Source organism: Curcuma longa, unplaced genomic scaffold (assembly GCF_044706935.1).
Source record: "Curcuma longa cultivar G26 ecotype Majalengka, Jawa Barat unplaced genomic scaffold, ITB_CL_G26_1.1 contig_26129, whole genome shotgun sequence".
In the NCBI taxonomy this organism is placed as follows: Eukaryota; Viridiplantae; Streptophyta; class Magnoliopsida; order Zingiberales; family Zingiberaceae; genus Curcuma; species Curcuma longa.
The window spans coordinates 1-18,438 of record NW_027433000.1 but is presented as its reverse complement, the minus strand read 5'-3'; the positions used below and the strand labels follow the sequence as shown (position 1 = coordinate 18,438).

The 18,438-nt window shown below is 39.8% G+C and overlaps 2 protein-coding genes and 2 pseudogenes across 2 annotated transcripts; 3 read left to right on the top strand and 1 right to left on the bottom strand.

The window, feature by feature from the left end:
- The first annotated feature begins 200 nt into the window (after positions 1 to 200).
- Positions 201 to 2,534, top strand: LOC141818828 (putative flavin-containing monooxygenase 1; annotated as a pseudogene).
- A 3,404-nt stretch (positions 2,535 to 5,938) lies between these two features.
- Positions 5,939 to 6,755, top strand: LOC141818826 (protein LURP-one-related 6-like; annotated as a pseudogene).
- A 2,748-nt stretch (positions 6,756 to 9,503) lies between these two features.
- Positions 9,504 to 15,846, top strand: LOC141818827 (kinesin-like protein KIN-14Q). Its single transcript, XM_074706255.1, has 21 exons — positions 9,504 to 9,612; positions 10,069 to 10,235; positions 10,320 to 10,463; positions 10,733 to 10,978; positions 11,057 to 11,125; positions 11,228 to 11,296; positions 11,607 to 11,699; positions 11,770 to 11,850; positions 11,920 to 12,000; positions 12,618 to 12,752; positions 12,832 to 12,913; positions 13,001 to 13,096; positions 13,166 to 13,345; positions 13,417 to 13,523; positions 13,617 to 13,792; positions 13,960 to 14,121; positions 14,219 to 14,472; positions 14,548 to 14,711; positions 14,802 to 14,954; positions 15,159 to 15,478; positions 15,658 to 15,846. The coding sequence occupies exons 1-21, from the start codon at positions 9,504 to 9,506 to the stop codon at positions 15,803 to 15,805; spliced, it is 3,036 nt and encodes a 1,011-aa protein (XP_074562356.1). The 3' UTR covers positions 15,806 to 15,846.
- A 102-nt stretch (positions 15,847 to 15,948) lies between these two features.
- LOC141818830 (wax ester synthase/diacylglycerol acyltransferase 11-like) lies at positions 15,949 to 18,293 on the bottom strand. Its single transcript, XM_074706256.1, has 6 exons — positions 17,718 to 18,293; positions 17,579 to 17,645; positions 16,792 to 16,892; positions 16,511 to 16,723; positions 16,290 to 16,427; positions 15,949 to 16,188 (listed from the first exon to the last, which is right to left on the bottom strand). Exons 1-6 carry the CDS (start codon positions 18,150 to 18,152, stop codon positions 16,039 to 16,041), a joined length of 1,104 nt encoding a protein of 367 aa, XP_074562357.1. The 5' UTR covers positions 18,153 to 18,293; the 3' UTR covers positions 15,949 to 16,038.
- Positions 18,294 to 18,438: the final 145 nt, after the last annotated feature.

Genomic DNA, 18,438 nt, shown 5'->3' with positions numbered 1-18,438 from the left:
GAGATCGCGATGCAATATTAATTATAATTATAATCTGGATCGATCGATGGATTCAACTGTCAATCTGTTCTTGGCGCCAACTCCTCCATCGATCCCTATATATCCACGTACCTCCTCGCTCAATCTTCATCTCCTCGCATTGCGATCGATCCTCCATCCCATACTGCCATTAGCTAGCTAGCAAGAGAGGAAAAATAACAATGGTGAAGGTTCCCAGCAAGCCGAGGGTGGCCATCATTGGTGGCGGTATCAGTGGCCTGGCCGCCGCGAAGGAACTCCGGGATCTGGAGCCGGTGGTTTTCGAGGCCACCGATTCGATCGGAGGCGTCTGGAAACACTGCTCCTTCCGGACGACCCGGCTGCAAACGCCGAGGCCGGACTACGAGTTCACCGACCATCAGTGGGCAGACCGGAACGACCCACCTTCCCCACCCACACCGAGATTCTGAACTACCTCCACGGCTTCGCCGACCGCTTCGACCTGTGGAAGCTCATCAGGTTACGCGCCAAGGTCGTGGAGGTCCGCTTCATCGGCGGAGGCTCCACGGCGGAGTGCTTCACCGAGATGTGGGGGAGAATGGGCAGGCCATCGCCGACCGCCCAGTGTGGGAGGTCGGAGTCGTCACCGGAGACTCTGACTCGGTTCAGGTGCATGCCCAACATATCTATCTATCTATCTATCTATCTATCTATCTATCTATACACACGCACACGCACATTCTGGATTCGAATTCTCCATTTTTAAACCGTTTCGATCGATGTTGCAGCGGTTTGAGTTCGAGTTCGTCGTGATGTGCATCGGGAAGTACGGCGATGTGGCAAACATGCCAGGGTTTCCCCACGGGAAAGGTCCGCAGATCTTCCAAGGCCAGGTCCTACACACCATGGATTACTGCAAGCTCGACCTGGAAGCCACCACACGGCTGATGAAGGGGAAGAAGGTGCTTGTAGTCGGCTACAAGAAATCCGCCATCGACCTCGCCGTCGAGTGCGCAGAAGCAAACCAAGGTATATATGATAAATGATACTTTATATATATATATATATGTTGCAAACGAGGAATCGAAGAGCTGACGACGATTTGATAGTTAAAATAGCAAACAGAATGTTCAACGGGTCAAGCAAGCGCCAATGCATTTTCACTGCGTCAAGTACTGACGAGGACAGGACAGAAAAACAAAAAAAACTACCTAACTTGAAGTCGCAATTGACTCCTATTCCAGGCCCAAGTCAACAGATAAAGAATTGACTATTGACTGCTTGACTTTTCATTCAATGACGTAGATGGATCCTCTAAACTGCATATACTTAACCTATTAATTAAACCAATTAACCATTTCGCCTTTCTTTCTTGAAATCTGGAAACTAAAAACAGGTCAAAGACGGATTTGATGTATACATGTGTGTCTTGTGCTTTTGTTTACAGGAGCGGACGGTCAGCCATGCACGATGGTGATAAGGACCCTGCACTGGACAGTACCGTCCTACTCCATTTGGGGCTTACCCTTCTTCCTCTTCTTCTCGACGAGGTTCTCTCAATTGCTCCACGAAAGGCCCAATCGAGGACTCTTAGAAACACTTGCCTGCCGCCTGTTATCCCCCCTGGTAATTGAGTAATTACTGTTTGGGTTACGTTGAATTAGTCTTAAAACTGAATTATGTATGTAAATTGTGACAGAGAAAGGGAGTGTCCAAGTTCATCGAGTCTTATCTGGCGTGGAAGCTTCCCCTCGATAAGTACGGACTGAGACCGGACCACCCTTTCGTGGAGGATTATGCCTCGTGCCAGATGGCGATTTTGCCGGAGAACTTCTTCGCGGCGGCGGACCAAGGACTGATCCAGTTCAAGAGGGCAAACCAGCTGTGTTTCTGGGAAGGCGGCGTCATGTTAGATGGCAACACCAAGTTGGAGGCGGATGTCGTGCTGCTCGCCACCGGTTACGACGGCAAGAAGAAGCTCACCTCTGTGCTCCCTGAGCCTTACCGTGGATTGGTCGTCGATTCCTCCGGCGTCATGCCGCTCTATAGGTATCGTTTGATCGTTAGTAAAGAGAAAAAACATAGAAGAATTTTGAACTCTTATAATTATGTCTGGAAACAGGGGAACGATTCATCCGCTGATCCCGCACATGGCATTCGTCGGTTACATAGAAAGCGTGTCGAACCTGCACACGTCGGAGCTGCGGTGCAAGTGGCTGGGGAGCCTCGTGAGGGGGAGTTCGAGTTGCCGACGGTGGAGGAGATGTTCCGGCGGACGCGGGAGGAGGTGGATGTGATGAAGAGGACCACGCGGTTCTACCGCCGGCACTGCATCTCCACCTTCAGCATCGCGCACAGCGACGGGATGTGCCAAGACATGGGCTGGCGCTCGTGGAGGAAGACAAATTGGTTCGCCGAGGCCTTCGCCGCCTACGGCAACCAGGACTACATAGAAAACGGCCGCCAAGGAGCTGAAGAAGATGAATAACATCTAAACCAAGTTACTAGTTTTACTATACTAATTAAGAAATTACTAGTATTCGTGATTTAAAGAGTTGAAGGGTATATCTATTTATTTATGTTTCTTTTTAATTGCAATCAATAAATATGGTCACGGCTCCATTTTAAGCTAAGTTCTATGCATTGTTATGATAAACTTTAATGGATTATAAAAGTGTTAAATTTGAAAATCAACTAAGCTAAAAGGGGTGTGTGTGTGTGTTCAAATTCAATTCAATTTGTAATCAAAGGGTAAGTTTTGGGTGGTTAAATTAGGGTTGAGGTACAACTTTATAGGCAAGTGGTAAGTTAGGGTAGAGCTTGCCTCGAGCATAGATGATTTTTGACAAATTGGAGACTACTAGATAGTTGATAGTGAAGAAGTTCAAGGGATTGAGTCAATGCGACTAATTGGGATTATCATTTTTTTTTGTGAAGAAGTTCAAGGGTATTAAAGTTGATTATACACTTGGTTGATAGTCAGGTAGATCATGAAGAACCGAACACTTGACAATTGAACGTTTAAGAAAAATTCTAACAGGTGATGAAAGAATATATTATAGATATGTGACGAAAATCCTAAAAAGTCATGGAATATTAGATGCCAATTAATTCATGAGAAGTCCAAATAAGTTATGGATGCTTAAATGTTTAATAGTGATTGAAATCCTAATAGGCATCCCAATAAGCCAACGTAAGGATATTAGGTAATGGGTGAAGTTTAAAGATAAGGAATCTCTAGGAAAGAAAAGTCTAGCAGAGAATAAGTTTCTAGGTATGGATGAATTCCTTATAAGTCGATCAACTTATATTAGACAGAGAAGAAATCTCAACAATATGAGGTCTTTTGACATAAGAAAATTTTAATCTTAGAGAGCTTAAAATCTGAGTATTAATCGATTGATATAATTATCAATCAGCTAGTTGGTTGCAGTCGACTAGGGAATTAACACATAACTAAACTCGAGTCAAGAAAACCCTAGTTTAGGTCAAACTATCAATTGGGAATAGTAGTAATCGACTGATAGTTAATTGAGAATAATTTTTTTAGTACAAAATTGATTGGGGAGAGTGTTTTTAACACAAAATGAAAAAAATAAATTGAAAATCTATTAGCAAATTTCAATTATTACAAAAGGAAAGCTTATAAATGAGAGTTTCAAGGAGATTTGGATAGATTTATTCGAGAAGATTTTTGGGTGAGTAATGTAGAGAGCAAATCAAAACAATAAAAGCAAGCAAAACAAAATCTACATGTCATAATCTTTTTATTGTATTATTTAAATATAATAAGATTTATTCGAGAAGATTTATTGCTTGAATTTATGTATTGCTTGTGTGTTGTAAGAATAAGATTTAGTAAGAGATTTTTTCACCTCTGAAAGACATCCGAAGAGGAGAAAGATAGCGTTGCTACTGGAAGTGATCCACTAATGGATCAAAGGTCATGGAGTAGACATCAAGAATTTCGAACCACTAAACGGTTGTGGTTTGTATGCTTGTCTTTTGTGTTTGTGTTTGATTTATATTTTCACTATGCACTAACATGTTGTGGAGATGAGCATGATCAATCAAAGGAACAAAAAAGGATTTGCATTCATTCATCCCTCTAGCTGTGCAATTCGATCTAATAAATGATATCAAAGCCTTGTTGACTTTTGATTGGACTAACTGTTAAAAGAACAAATGGCCGAGGAAGAAATATACCATGGATTTTTTAGATGGATTTGACTTTGATTTTTGAGTACCTTCACCATTCAGTATAGGACGATTTGATCAATGACAGTTTACTTACAAGTCAACCTTCTTGAAAACGAAAAGTGGACTAAAAAGCAAATTCAAGGATCCGAAGCAAATAACAAAGTGAATTATTAGTAAATATTTTACTTAATGACATCTTATATGGGATAGTCGAGTACCAAAGCACACATGAATAACAAATAAAGCTAATAAAACTTCATGAAGAACCCCATTGACAGAAAAGGACTTATTGGCTCAAGAACAAGTAATTTCGGAAGTTGAGTGGCACTCAACATTTGAAATAGAGTCATTCATCTCATCAATCCATGAGGAAGAGGAGTACGCTACCCCTTTGATCATGGAGGATTCGAGATCACTAAAATAAGGGGCAAAATTTTAAACAACATTGTCACATGCTTTCTTCTACAAAAAAGGTGGAATCCGTCACCTTAGCGGTCCCACACGGTCGGCCCTACGACCATCTGTCAGGAGGTAAATACATTGCCACATGCTTTCACTTAAGGATTGTCTCACCTCTCTCTTGATATATGACTAAAACAGTAATGTTATTATTATTTTTACAATCATACAGTCTCACAACAGAATGATATTGATAAAATAAAAGAATGATTCTATTAATACATTGTAAAATGATTTGCTTTATAATCTAATTGTGTCTATTACACTACTTTAAGTATGAATATGGTGTGCCTAAATCACATCTAATTTATAATTGCAACAAATGATAGGTTGTGGGAATCAAAGTTAAATGTTTGTAATTCTTGAATGATGCTAAAATAATCTTGATAAATCGTTTGCTTTCTCTCTATTTGAAGCTGGTCGAATGCTTAGTCAAATATTTGAAAGAGAGGGTTAGATGCTTGTTTACACTATCTAAAAGACAACAACTGATAAGGATTGCCACAGATTTTCTTCTCGATCGGCATTTGTTCTTATCCATCTGATGTACACTAAGCTAATTACTCTTCCAAGTTATGATTCTTTAATACTTTTCAGATATAGAAAATTTTAATTCCCTCTTCCTCCAAATTAGTTATTCTCAATTTCATCGAATCTTGCGTAATATGATTGATCATTGAGCTTAGCATTCAACCTGAATATACATATATCTGGTAAGTAATTAAAAGGAATTAAGTCATCAGAAAGAAAGAAGATAATATAATGACAAACCAACGCGTAGGGGGAAGTTTGCGCAACAGATTATTAATTCTCTAATAAAATCCAAATGGAGAAAGTTCATCCATTTAATTTGCAAGTTTATATTCTGCCCTAAATGGAGCAAACACATACGGCAACTACCTTACTACTCATCACGTTGATCGAAAGCAACTGATTCCAAGATGCTTACTTAGCTGAAGCAATGTCTTGCCAGAATCCAAAGTTGTCAAGTTTTCTTTAATTTGATGAGCCACACATTGGGTATCCTTTTAATTAGTTTGTGAGGCTTCTTAATTAATTCCACAAGTTGAGTGGAGAAATCAATCACCACCACCAACATCTTTGACTGCCACGAGTTAATTAATTAGGCCAACTAACTTGCCAGTGCCCCTACACCAAAGAAATTCATTAGTCAAGTTCATTTTTCCATTCTTGAACTTTTTAACATAAATATATATCTATATATATAATGTCATGCATGCATGAGTTTAATTAGCTGATCAAATCTCAACTTGAGAGAAATTAAATCAAAATCCAAGCCATGGCTGGTGGATTGGTAACTAGGTTCCCAGTGGTAAGCAAGGCATATTGTTCACTCTCGCAGACAACATTTATGATAAGGAAGAGGCCTCGCAACATCAATGGGGGTGGTTTTGTGGCCATGGATGCCAGTCAAGCCATAGCTTTTGCTGTGGATGGTTGCTGCGTGCTCGGGGTTAACGGAGAGTGCATGGTGAAGGATGGTAATGGGAATTCCATACTTTTTATTAGTAAAAAGGTAGGCATTAATTAGTTTTATACATATCCACGTATATATAGTACAGTCATGCATGCAAATGCTTACTTAATTAGTGCCTAGTTTGAGCTTTAACACTACTCTGATAGGAAGGTGGTGTTCTGCAAGCAGTTAGCTTCAACGATCAATGGAGAGGCTTCCTGATGGATTTTGAGATGGTAAGCAAGTTGGTCTTCACCCTACACGAGGCCAAATCTTGGCTCGTAATGAATGGGGGTGTGAGAATATTTTTGGAACCCAAAGGGAACGGAGAAGCTGGGACTTTGAGGTGCATGGATCTTTTGCTGAGAGGGCTTGCACAATAAGGGACAGAAGAGGCAACGTTGTGGCAGAGGTAAACGTAAAATCAGTCACAATTGCATTAAAAAAATATGTGTGTCTTGTACCATATATAATATAACCTTTGTAATAAGTTATGAAATGTATATAGGTGAAAGGAGAGGAGAAGATTGCGAGCAAAGAGTTCTACAGTGTGGTGGTGCAGCCAGGCCATGACCAAGCATTTGTCATCGCTGTGATTGCCATTCTTGACTACATTAATGGGGAGTCCACTAGGTGTTGATGCTTGCATTGAAACTGTTAAGAAATATGATCAGGTGCATAGTGTTGTATGTATTTAGTAAGTGTTGTGTGTATATCTATTACGATCCAATTGCTGCATGTACTAATTATTAATTAGATATTGAAGCTACTGCAACATTATTGTCATTTTTTATATCTTTAGGAAAAAATATGTTTGGAGAAAATTTCATAGGAGATCTAGTTTTACGGTTCGAAGGAGCCTACATTTTGAGAATTTGTAATGTAAACTAACTCACATAGTGATCACAGTGCGCAATGGAGCTGTCTCCTTTTTCATAACATTGTTTGGAGTTGAATACGTTCCACATTGAATGCGGAAGGAGGAGCCTCCATGATAAAGATGACTTTGCATGGAAACATATGTCAAAGTGCCTCATTGTTTAAGTTACTTGTATCCCAAAATACAAGTCACTTGACTCTCTCAACTCAATTAAGATTTTCTTTACTTTGCACTGTGACCATCTTCCATCAGGTTCTCAATTCCTTGCATACACCGAGCTTTTGACTTATTCTATTTGTCATCCTTCAATTGTAACCTACATAGCCCACCTTTTTTGACTATTGTTAAAACTATCAACTCATTGCTCCTTATTTTACGATCCCTTGAATTAAATGTCATATGTCATCTTTCTTTGATCTTTAATTAACAAATCTTCAAAATCATTGAACCAATCACCAACTCACTCTGCAAGGTCTACCAACACCACTCAATGCTCCTCGATAGTGGTTCCTGCTTGGATATCCTATATATCCTTCTTAGATTTTTACTGGACCTCTAAGTCATTGAACAATAATAATTTGATTGCGCCAAGTCATCATCCATGACTCAACCTCATGAGTTACAAGCTATGCAAGCTTCTCATGCATCTTGTCCATGCACAACTTATGCACACATCAATATATAAAATGGGCATTGTTGGGTCCCCAAGAATGTCTGTATCTCCACAATAGCATGATATTGTCCACTTTGGGCCTAAGCCCTCATGGTTTTGTTCTTGGGCTCTCCCCAAAAGGCCTCATGTCAATGGAGATACTTTCCATCTTTTTAAACCCATGATCTTTCCCATGTGTTTTAGATGTGGGACTATGTTTGCACCCTTGCAACCCAACAATCCCCCCCTCAAACAAAGGACCACAGACCCCCCCTCAAACGGAAAGCCTCCGTTTGATGTCCGAATCCTCGACCCACCAGGACTTCCTGCCCCTCGGTCCACCCTGACCTACTAGGACTTCCTGCCCAGCCGCAACCAGGACTTCCTGCCCCTCGGTCCACCCGACCTACTAGGACTTCCTGCCCAGTCGCAACCAGGACTTCATGCCCCTCGGTCTACCCGACCTACTAGGACTTCCTGCCCAGCCGCAACCAGGACTTCATGCCCCTCGGTCCACCCGACCTACTAGGACTTCCTGCCCAGTGTCTGGTCCTCTTGATTCAAACACAGGAGCCCCCACTTCCTTTGTTTTTTAAGGTTCAATCCACATGGTTAGATCCGGATCATGGCTCATCCGGCGGTTAGTCCGGTGAAGAGCGACCTCGCTCTGATACCAATTGTTGGGTCCCCAAGAATGTCTGTATCTCCACAATAGCATGATATTGTCCACTTTGGGCCTAAGTCCTCATGGTTTTGTTCTTGGGTTTTTTTTTTTTTTTTTAGTGGACAATATCATGCTATTGTGGAGATACAGACATTCTTGGGGACCCAACAGGCATTACAAGGAGAGGAGAACATTGTAAAGAAAGCCTAATTGATCTTGTGACTCAGTAAAATCAAAGAGAGCATTATAAAAAAACTAACTCTATTCTACGATTCGCCAAGGTCAAGGGGAGCATTGTAAGGAGACTGGCTCAAAAGGGTGCTCGTGAGATTGAGCATTTCTAAAAATAGAAAGGAGGAGTGCTCGGAAGGGTAAGCGCCGTAGAAGTTGAAGGGAAACTTGAGAGGTCGAGTATTCGAAAAGTCAAAAGGGTCACTCAAGAAGTCGAGTATTCAACAAGTTAAAAAGGCGCTCAAAACATTGAACACTTTGAAGAAGATGCTCGAGAGGAAAGTACTACGGAAGCCCAACATTAGGGAGTTGATGTGACTGGATGCCACGTACCCTTGACATGCTGGCAAGTTTATTAACAAGGAGGCGATCCACGTGGCCGGAGTTCGATGAGTTGAAAGGGGAGTCATTGTATGGTATCATATATAAAAAAAGAATAATATTGGATAAATAAAATATTAAATATTTAGAAAATTTAGAATTATGGCATGTGTGTGAATTGTATACATGAACTTCAATTACATAATTTATAAATTATTTTCTAAATTCAAATAAATTTCTTTTATTTAGCTATTATTTAATTTATAACATAAACCATTTGCCATGCCAAACTATTAATACCGAATGAGTCCGTTCGGTTTATTTCAAACCTGCGGCCGTGAAGAAACGCAGAAGAAAGAAAGAGCGAGGGAAAGAGAGAAGGGGCGCAAAGCTCTCTCCTTTCTCTTTCTTTTCTCTCCTCCCCTTCTCTCTCTTGTCTTCTCCTTCCTCGCCCCCTCACCACTTTGAGGCGGGCGAGACGCAGCTGCATATCTCTTTCCCCTTGCCTGGCCTGCCTCAAAATCAAGTCTTTTCTGTTGTTTATTTATTTATTTATTTATTGCGTTGGATGATTTCCTGTCTGAGATCGGCTGCAAACCAATCGGGATTGGGAATCGGAAGTGTTGCTTTGTGCGTGAACATGGCGTTGGAAGGGTCCATTTCGTTGTCGGTGGTGGAGGACGTGCTAAAGCAGCAGGGATCGAGGATGCGCGACATCGACTTGGCCTCGAGGAAGGAGGAGCAAGCAGGTGATTTGATTTCTTTAGTAATCGTGAAATGTACTTTGACACACTTTTTACATTTTCGACGTAAGAATCGGTCGATAATTGTGCTCGCGATACCTTGATTTTCTACCAATGTGGCGGAACAACGAGGGAGCCAAACATATGTTTTCCCCCTCTTATTTTTTGATCTACGTCCCTTGAAGTTTCTTCAATAACATCTTCTGTTCTTCGAGTTCCGTTGTTTGAAAGCGCCCGATTTGAATGAAGAAATGCAAGTGTTTTTTGTTGGTTTACACCCTCCACAAGGCCAATTACTCTTAATGTTTTTTTTCCCTTTTGGTATACCACAAACTCATGAGTCAGTACATTTATTATAGAGAATACTCTCACAAATCACGATTTGAATTCTAGTTCGTTAAATAAAGCGTTAGGTCTATTCAATCATGCACAAAATGTATCCGGTTATACTTGCCGTGGCAGCAATGAGAAGGTATGAGGCAGCTGCATGGCTTAGGAGAATGGTTGGGGTTGTTGGTGCGAGAGATTTTCCAGAAGAACCTACTGAGGAGGAATTCAGACTAGGACTGAGGAATGGAATTGTTCTCTGCAACGCACTCAACAAGGTTCAGCCTGGAGCAGTGTCCAAGGTTAGCACCTGTTGAATGATTTTGGTAGATTTGTTTTCTCTCGCATCACTGAAGTTGGAATCAAATTATTATGTTTCATTTAAGGTGATTGAAGCTCCCGCGGATTCAGCTTCCCTTCCTGATGGTGCTGCTCTATCAGCATTTCAGTACTTTGAGAATTTGAGGAACTTCCTTGATGCCCTAGAAGAATTGGCTCTCCCCACATTTGAGGCATCTGATCTACAACAGGCATGTCTTTCTTGTTTTGCTAAAGTTTCCTAGTTCTTGATCCAGTGTATTAAAGCTACACTAGGAAGTCTGTTATTCAACAGTTTTTAGATGCAAACTAGCTGCGTTTTCTGCGACAAATGCAGCTCCCTGACTTGTCATATTTGGCAGAACATACTAACAAAAATTATGACTTATTCCTGGTTAATAAAAAAACTTCTTTATCTCTCAGAACTTATCTCAAATGGGGTATATCCCTAATATTTAAGATTCTTATGCTTTTGGTACAGGGTGGTAAAGGGTCTAAGGTTGTTAATTCTATTCTGGCTCTTAAATCCTATGGTGAGAAACAAGCACGGAAGAATGGTTCCTCCAAGTCTGGTGGAATTGTGAAACATTCAAGCACTGGAAAACACTTTGTTAGGAGATACTCAGAACCTTTCATGAATTCTCTCTCTAGAAGTCAACCAATTCAGGATGGTGGGTCATTGGAGCAGAACTTCAGCATTGATTTGTTAGTAGAATCCTCTGAAATGGTTGGTAAGCTGAATGTTATAATACATTGAAGGATCCAGTAATCCTGTGTCAGCTCAAATAATTTGTATGATAAACAGATATCACCTTCTCTCAGCATGCTTGTGCGCACCCTTATAGCAGATAAAAAGCCTGAAGAAATCCCTTTGGTATATAAAAGCTGGCTATGAGTTTAGGCTAAAATATGATCAATTTGTATTGTCAATTATCTGCACAAAACAGATAGTAAATTTTTTAGTGGTCCTTTTCAGGTAGTTGAATCAATGTTAACTAAAGTAATGCAAGAATTTGAGCATCATATTGCAAGGAAACAGGAGATGGTAGGCCATCTTATCTTGGTTATTTATATGCTGCTTCGTTATCTAAACACAACCACTTTCATTCTTTTTTTTACATAATACTCTGCATTTCATACTATCATCTCTAGCCCTGTTAATCAATGATACTTTTTTATATGATAACTTACTTAACACTTTTAACTGCAAAGTATTATCCTCTAATCAATCATATTTTCCATATGCACCTAGCATGAATTTCTTCCTTTTATGCAGCGGTATGGCAGTACCATATTATTTTATGTTACTATAGATCCTCTTTGATGACATAAATTGATATGACAAAACTTGATAGATGGATAAAACATTGAAAGAGATAGACGAAACCAGTTTGTTTTATGGTGCAACCAATTCAAAGGATATTCAGCCTACATGCTGTGTGAATAAGGTACCATATTTAATGTCATTGAAATTTGTTCTTTAAAGCAATGATAAATGGACACTGGAAAACTTCATAGGTGAAAGTAATTGATGAAACTGCATCCCTCCACGAATCAAGCAATTTAACAGAGATTCAGTCCACTCCCTGTGAGAATAAGGTACCATATTTTATTTTGTCAAAAAATTTTGTTGATCCAATGATACGTTGATACTAGAAAACTTTATAGGTGCACATGACTGATGAAACCGGTTCTGTCTACAAAGCAAGCAATTCATCAGAGATTCAGAACAGTTGCTTTGAGAATAAGGTGTGTGTGTATATATATGCTCTATATATATATATTAGATTCTTAGAATGACAAATCTTCATATTTGAATTGGTCCCTATATAACAGTGGAGGTAAATGCTCTGAGTTGATGCAATGCATATAACAGCCTTTCAAATTGTCGTTCAAAAAAAAATAAAAGAATTTATGGCAATCATGTCATATAAAACTAGCTCATGAATACACAAAATTTAGTTTTTTAAAATTATGTTGAAAGAACAATTTCCTTTCAAGCAGAATATTCATCTGAAGTTTTAAGTTTTTGATGTTGTACAAAGTTGTTCTAATAGAAACTTGATACAACATCCAAATTGAGCCTGAACTCACACAAAGAATTGGAAAAAAATTGACACACCATGAGGTATAATTATCTCACATGAAGAAGAGAAGAGATGATCTCACACAAAGATTAAATGATTGAAATTTAATTTCTAGAAAGATGATAAATAATAAAAATCACACCTCTTTTATAGATCTCAATCAAGAAAAACTAGGAAAATAATCAAATTGCAAATAAGAAATAAACCTATCTAGCTTAAACTTCTACCAAAACTACTCTCTTTGCGAATAATAATGCCTTGTTCTTTACTATGTTTTAGATGCCAGAATCAGAAAGTTCTTACACGTGTTCAAGAGCTGAAGATTTTACCATGAGCTTGAGGGTTCAAGAACAAGCAAAACAAAAGCTTCTGAAGCAGTGTTTACTAATTGAGAAGCAAAAAAGAGAAATTGATGTATGTTCTCTTATGCTTTGTGAAAAAAGATTGGATAAGGTATTGTATTCTTCATGCTGTTGTTTCATGTCCTCAATAGGAACTGAAGTATGCACTCCTAGCAACCAGAGAGAGTGTAGAGTTTCTAAAGACACAATACTCGGAGGAATTTAACAATCTAGGTATGATAATAAAAAAGAACAGCTAGGCTAGTTATATATCAGGAACTAGTTGATGTGCTCAAAAAGCCCTTGTTCATGTCATTTTAGGAAAGCATATGCAAATCCTAACTCATGCAGCTTCTGGGTATCAGAAGGTTCTTGAAGAAAACAGGAAGTTGTATAATCAAGTGCAGGATCTTAAAGGTAATCCTATCATAACATTCTAAGCTAATTGTTTTCTTGCTTTTACTAATTCAATATGTCCTCTAATAGGAAACATTAGGGTGTATTGCCGTGTGAGGCCTTTCTTACCTGGAAAACCTAGTAATAATTTGACCACTGTTGATCATCTTGATGACGGAAGCATTACAATTAGCACCCCAACGAAGTATGGAAAAGAAGGTCATAAATCGTTTAGCTTCAACAGAGTTTTTGGTCCATCTGTTACTCAAGGTTGTCAAAGCTTCATATTTAGTATTTTATTTTAACTGTAGAAACAAAATTAACTTTTTTAATCAACGCAGCGGAGGTTTTTTGTGACACAAAACCTTTGATTCGATCAGTTCTTGATGGTTATAATGTATGCATCTTTGCATACGGACAAACAGGATCTGGAAAAACTTATACCATGGTAACAACTGTGACATCTGTATTTTGTTTGTTGTCTTGCTCAAAATTGTTCATTTACAACACATTCTTATTTAATGATGCAATTTCTATGTAGAGTGGACCCAATGAACTCACAGAAGAGCACTATGGAGTAAATTATAGGGCACTAAATGACTTGTTTCAGATCTCAAGACAAAGAAAGGATACAATTTGCTATGAAATTTCTGTTCAGATGATTGAGATATACAATGAGCAAGTCAGGGATCTCCTTAACGATGGTCCTCAGAAAAAATATCCTTCCACTTGCGATTCCTTTCATTGATAATCAATATGATTATTCTGCTAATATGTATCTATGTTTCTGTATTTAAATTAAAATTAATTTGTTGGATTACCTAGTGGTTATCTCACTATAAATGTCTTTTTAAACATTTTTTGAGTACCTTTACTTTTAAAACATTGGACATTCGTAATAGTTCTCAGACAGGGATGGCTGTGCCTGATGCAAACGTGGTTCCTGTCACATCAACAGAAGAAGTAATTGAACTAATGAACCTTGGTCAGAGGAATCGTGCTGTTTGTTCAACTTCCATGAATGAACGTAGCAGTCGCTCTCACAGGTCTTGTTGCTTTTGTCAATGGTTGATTTTAGATCCTTTTTCAAAGAAGTCATTTTGTGACTTTTGTTGCATTTAACTAATAAATCCTAATTTGCAGTTGCCTAACGATTCATGTTCATGGAAGAGAGTTGGCTTCTGGGTCTGTTCTTAGAGGATGCCTTCATCTTGTTGATTTGGCAGGCAGTGAAAGGGTTAATAAATCAGAGGTTAAAGGAGATAGGCTCAAAGAAGCACAACACATAAATAAATCTTTAGCAGCTCTAGGAGATGTAATATCTGCCCTTGCTCAAAAGAATTCACATGTTCCTTACAGGAATAGCAAACTTACACAACTCCTACAGGACTCTCTTGGTAAGAACTAAGTATATGTGTGTTTCAAACACGAGGATCAGTATGCGCTTCAATATATTTGTTTCATTTTGTCAGGAGGACTGGCTAAGACATTGATGTTTGTACACATAAGCCCTGAGGTTGATGCGCTGAGTGAGACTTTAAGCACTCTCAAGTTCGCAGAGCGAGTTGCGACAATTGAGCTTGGTGCAGCAAAGATGAACAAGGATAACGGGGAACTGAAAGAACTCAGACAGCAGGTTTTTATCCTATTACTTAGGAAGTTTGGTTGATTTTCTCTAATTGTCTTAGAAAATCTCATCCAATCCCCTTTGATCTCACCACTTTAGGTAGCTAGTCTTCGAGTGGCATTAGCTAAGAAAGAGGAAGAGGCCCTTGGAAGCACAATGTCCAGTCCTGACATTTACAGGATGAAATCTAGCCCGACATCTCCTGGATATCCAAACCAGATTCAGACAATGGAGGATTTGGGGAATATCGAGGTACATATTCATTGTCCATTCATCCTGATATAAAACTAAGTAGCATATTTCCACATGAGTTCCAATAATTCAACTTTACATTGTCTCTCGGAAGATTATATTTATCCATTTATCCAAACTCTGTTAGAGATCCTTGTGTGATAATTTCATTGCATTACATCTTTCACTTCAGATCTGCATTGTCCCCTAACATTTCTTGTGCAGAGCTGTTCAGCATCGAATATTGATGTGGCCAATGATGAGGATCCACTGAGGGATTGGGTTGGAGATAATGTCCATCTTCCCGACTCACTTGACCAGGGATATATTCCTGATGTGAGAGTCTTCAGAGATAGGCGTACAAGCCGGCCTAATTCTTTCACAACTGATGATTCTGATGAATTAGATTTTGCGACCAGTGATTCTTCAGAGCAAGAAATGATATTGCAGTCGCAGTCTAGCAATGGAAAAGCCAGTAATGCAGTCAATGGTGGATCAAGAATCAAGCGGCCTCAGTCAGGTTCAACTAAAGGCTCTGAGTTGAGGTAATTAGATTCATAGAAACAATTCATAGACTAGTAGTCCATGAATACACAGACTAAGCCCTGATAATATAAAATCATCAGTCATCCCTTGTTGGAATTCTGCAAATCTTCCTTATACAAACCCTTTCATTACATGCATTCAAGTAGATATTTCTTACATATTCATAATGTCGATTCAGGACACCTCGCACCCACATGCCATCTCCATCAAGGAAGACATCAGCTGCACCGTCGAGCCAACTAGTAAAAGGTTCGCCGGCAAGGCAACAAGCTTCTGACGGAAAACGAAGACAAAATGGTAATGGTAGGATGCCTACCTCAAAATAGACATTCTCTCATTGATGACTAGAGATTTTGTTGTTTGTTTTGTTGTTATGAATGCATCGCAAGAGGGATTGATAGCTCTTTGCTAGTCTCGTCTCTCGTAGCTGAGTAGCAGCAAAAAAACAGCTGTTTGTGTCTGATGATATTGTTCTATAGACATGTATTCATTCAGTAGTATATAGTGTAAGAAACTGAAATACATTGACACATGGAGGAGCTCCACAGGATTTGCATTCTCACTCTGCATGCTTGATTTCTGCCTTGATGAGTTGGAGAGACTCAACAAGATCATCCAAGAGCTGGTGTGGGTTCTCTATCTTTGTATCATCAACCGCCACAACTATTTCCATTGCGTTCATGTAACTTTGGAAGTGCAGTGTGAGGGCCTGTTAAATCAAACCAGACAAACCATTCAACCTTCTGGTAAATGGTAAATAATCGATCTCACTACAATGTGTTATGGATATTCAAAGGAGGCAGCACTTACCTGTGGATGCCCATAGACAGTAGGAGCTAAGAAGACGAGCGGATGATCGAAGAATGCTATTTCTTCAACTGGCCCATTCATATTAGACAAGGAAAATGTTGTGTTTTTGAGCACTCTGTGGCACAGGAATGCGGCAGCCTGTCGCATGTAATTTCACAAGATGAAATTCCAAAGAACAATGAAGCAGAGTAACTGATTATTAAGCACGATAAGCCACAAACCTTAATTCCAAACAATTTGACAATGAGATCTGCACTTTTATAGGTGAAGATAGCTTCCAAGGAATTCTTCTTCCTATCTGCAATCACTTTCCCTTGCCGGATATAATCCAAGGGATCGACATAGTTTACAATTGGAATGGGCATGATGAGGTAACCAAGCAAGTTCCCCCACTTTGTGCCACCATCCCTGCCTTCCATTAGCTCTGACAGAGCCTGCCCAATTCAAATATATGTAAAGAAAAACTCATCTAAGACGAACAACTATAGAGAAATATGCTTACGTGAATCCCAGGTGCCGGTCTAATGTTCACGAGGAGGGTTGATCGGAGTCGAATTTTTGATGGGAATTGAACCTTCTTACCATCCTCATGAGCAGTTTGACCTGATATATAAAAATTGCATGAGAAATTATTCCTTTTAAGATTTTGAAAGTTAATAGCAGACTCTTGGAGGATCAAGATATCTTTCTAATGCTTGACGATGGTGAAGTTATATTTCTATTTATAGACAATCACTCCTGAACTGAATTAAATGCAAAACATTAAATGACTTACTTCCAAAAAAACAGGATATCAACAAATCATACTACTTGCAAGGAACTAGAAGTAAAAGTCCATATGTACTTTCAAAGAAAGTCTAAATGAGGTTTAGTTTATCAAGGTGTAAATTTTCTTTATTTCCTACAACCTCCTCCTCCTAAACCAAGATCATTAAGCCCATCAAGCTGGGAACTAGAGACTCCAATACCAACAACATATGAAGCGAGTTCCTAAGGATAATGGGAAAAACCATGGCTATGAAAATAAGAATCTATATGATTGTACCATGCTTTGAGTGCGTGCTTAAGACTGTACAGAGCTCTTCTACTGCTACTTCACCACAAGTTTGTCATACTCTCATGAAGAGAATTAAATGGTAAACAATTAATACTTTCAAGAAAACTAAATCAGGCTTGCTTCCAAAGAAAACTAGATACCAAGGAGTTTATTATATCTACTTCCAAAAAAGTATAAATGAGATTGGTTTTATGAAGGGTCCAACATTCTTGATGTCTAGTTGATTACTCACAGTATCTCCTGTTGAGGTAACGAGACAAGCCTGCAGATGTCACGCCCACTAATACATCATTGACGGTCTGCAATCAGCATGTATGGAATGTTAGAAATCTATTGAAGTGCAGATCGAGGAGGAGCACAAGAAGGCGTACGCAATGCATGGCGTTCTTGATGGCCTTTATGTCACGGAGGCTGACTGTCCGATGCACGATTCGCTTCGGACGATTCTCCACCCCTTCAGATCCGACGAGCGGTGTGGGGGTGTCCCTGAAGAAAAGTGCCGTCGCAATGAAGAACAGGACATCGACGAGAGTGTTCCACGCGAGGATGAGGAAGGCCCGCAGCAAGAGGAAGATCGCGAGAATGCCGACGGTGCGAGACCCGGCCGGAGGAGGGCGGGCGGGCCGTCGGGGGAGATCGGGGAGGGAAGCGGGGTCGGAGGCCTTGCGAGTGCAGGCGAGGAGGAGGGACATGAGGGAGATACCGTCGCCGAGGGAGTGGTGGAGGCGGAGGACGGCGACGGCGGCGGCATTGGAGACGGGGAAGTTGAGGATGTGGAGCTCCCACAAGGGGCGGGAGGCGTCCATCGGGGTGGAGGTGAGGGAAGACACGTAGTCCTCCACCGTCTGGTCAGGCGACCTGGAGATGCCGCCAGGGTCGAGGTTTGGAACCACGATGTGGTCCTCCACCGACACCTCGGCGGCCACCCACCGCGGCTTCTTACTCGCTGCTTTCCTCGAACACCTGCAGCTTCGCAAATAAACCCCAAGTTAATGACCATATTTTTTTTCTTTTTAAATTTTTTTAATTCACATATTGAGTAAATTTAAAATATAATTTATGAAATTTTGAAATATTAATTTATTTAAAATT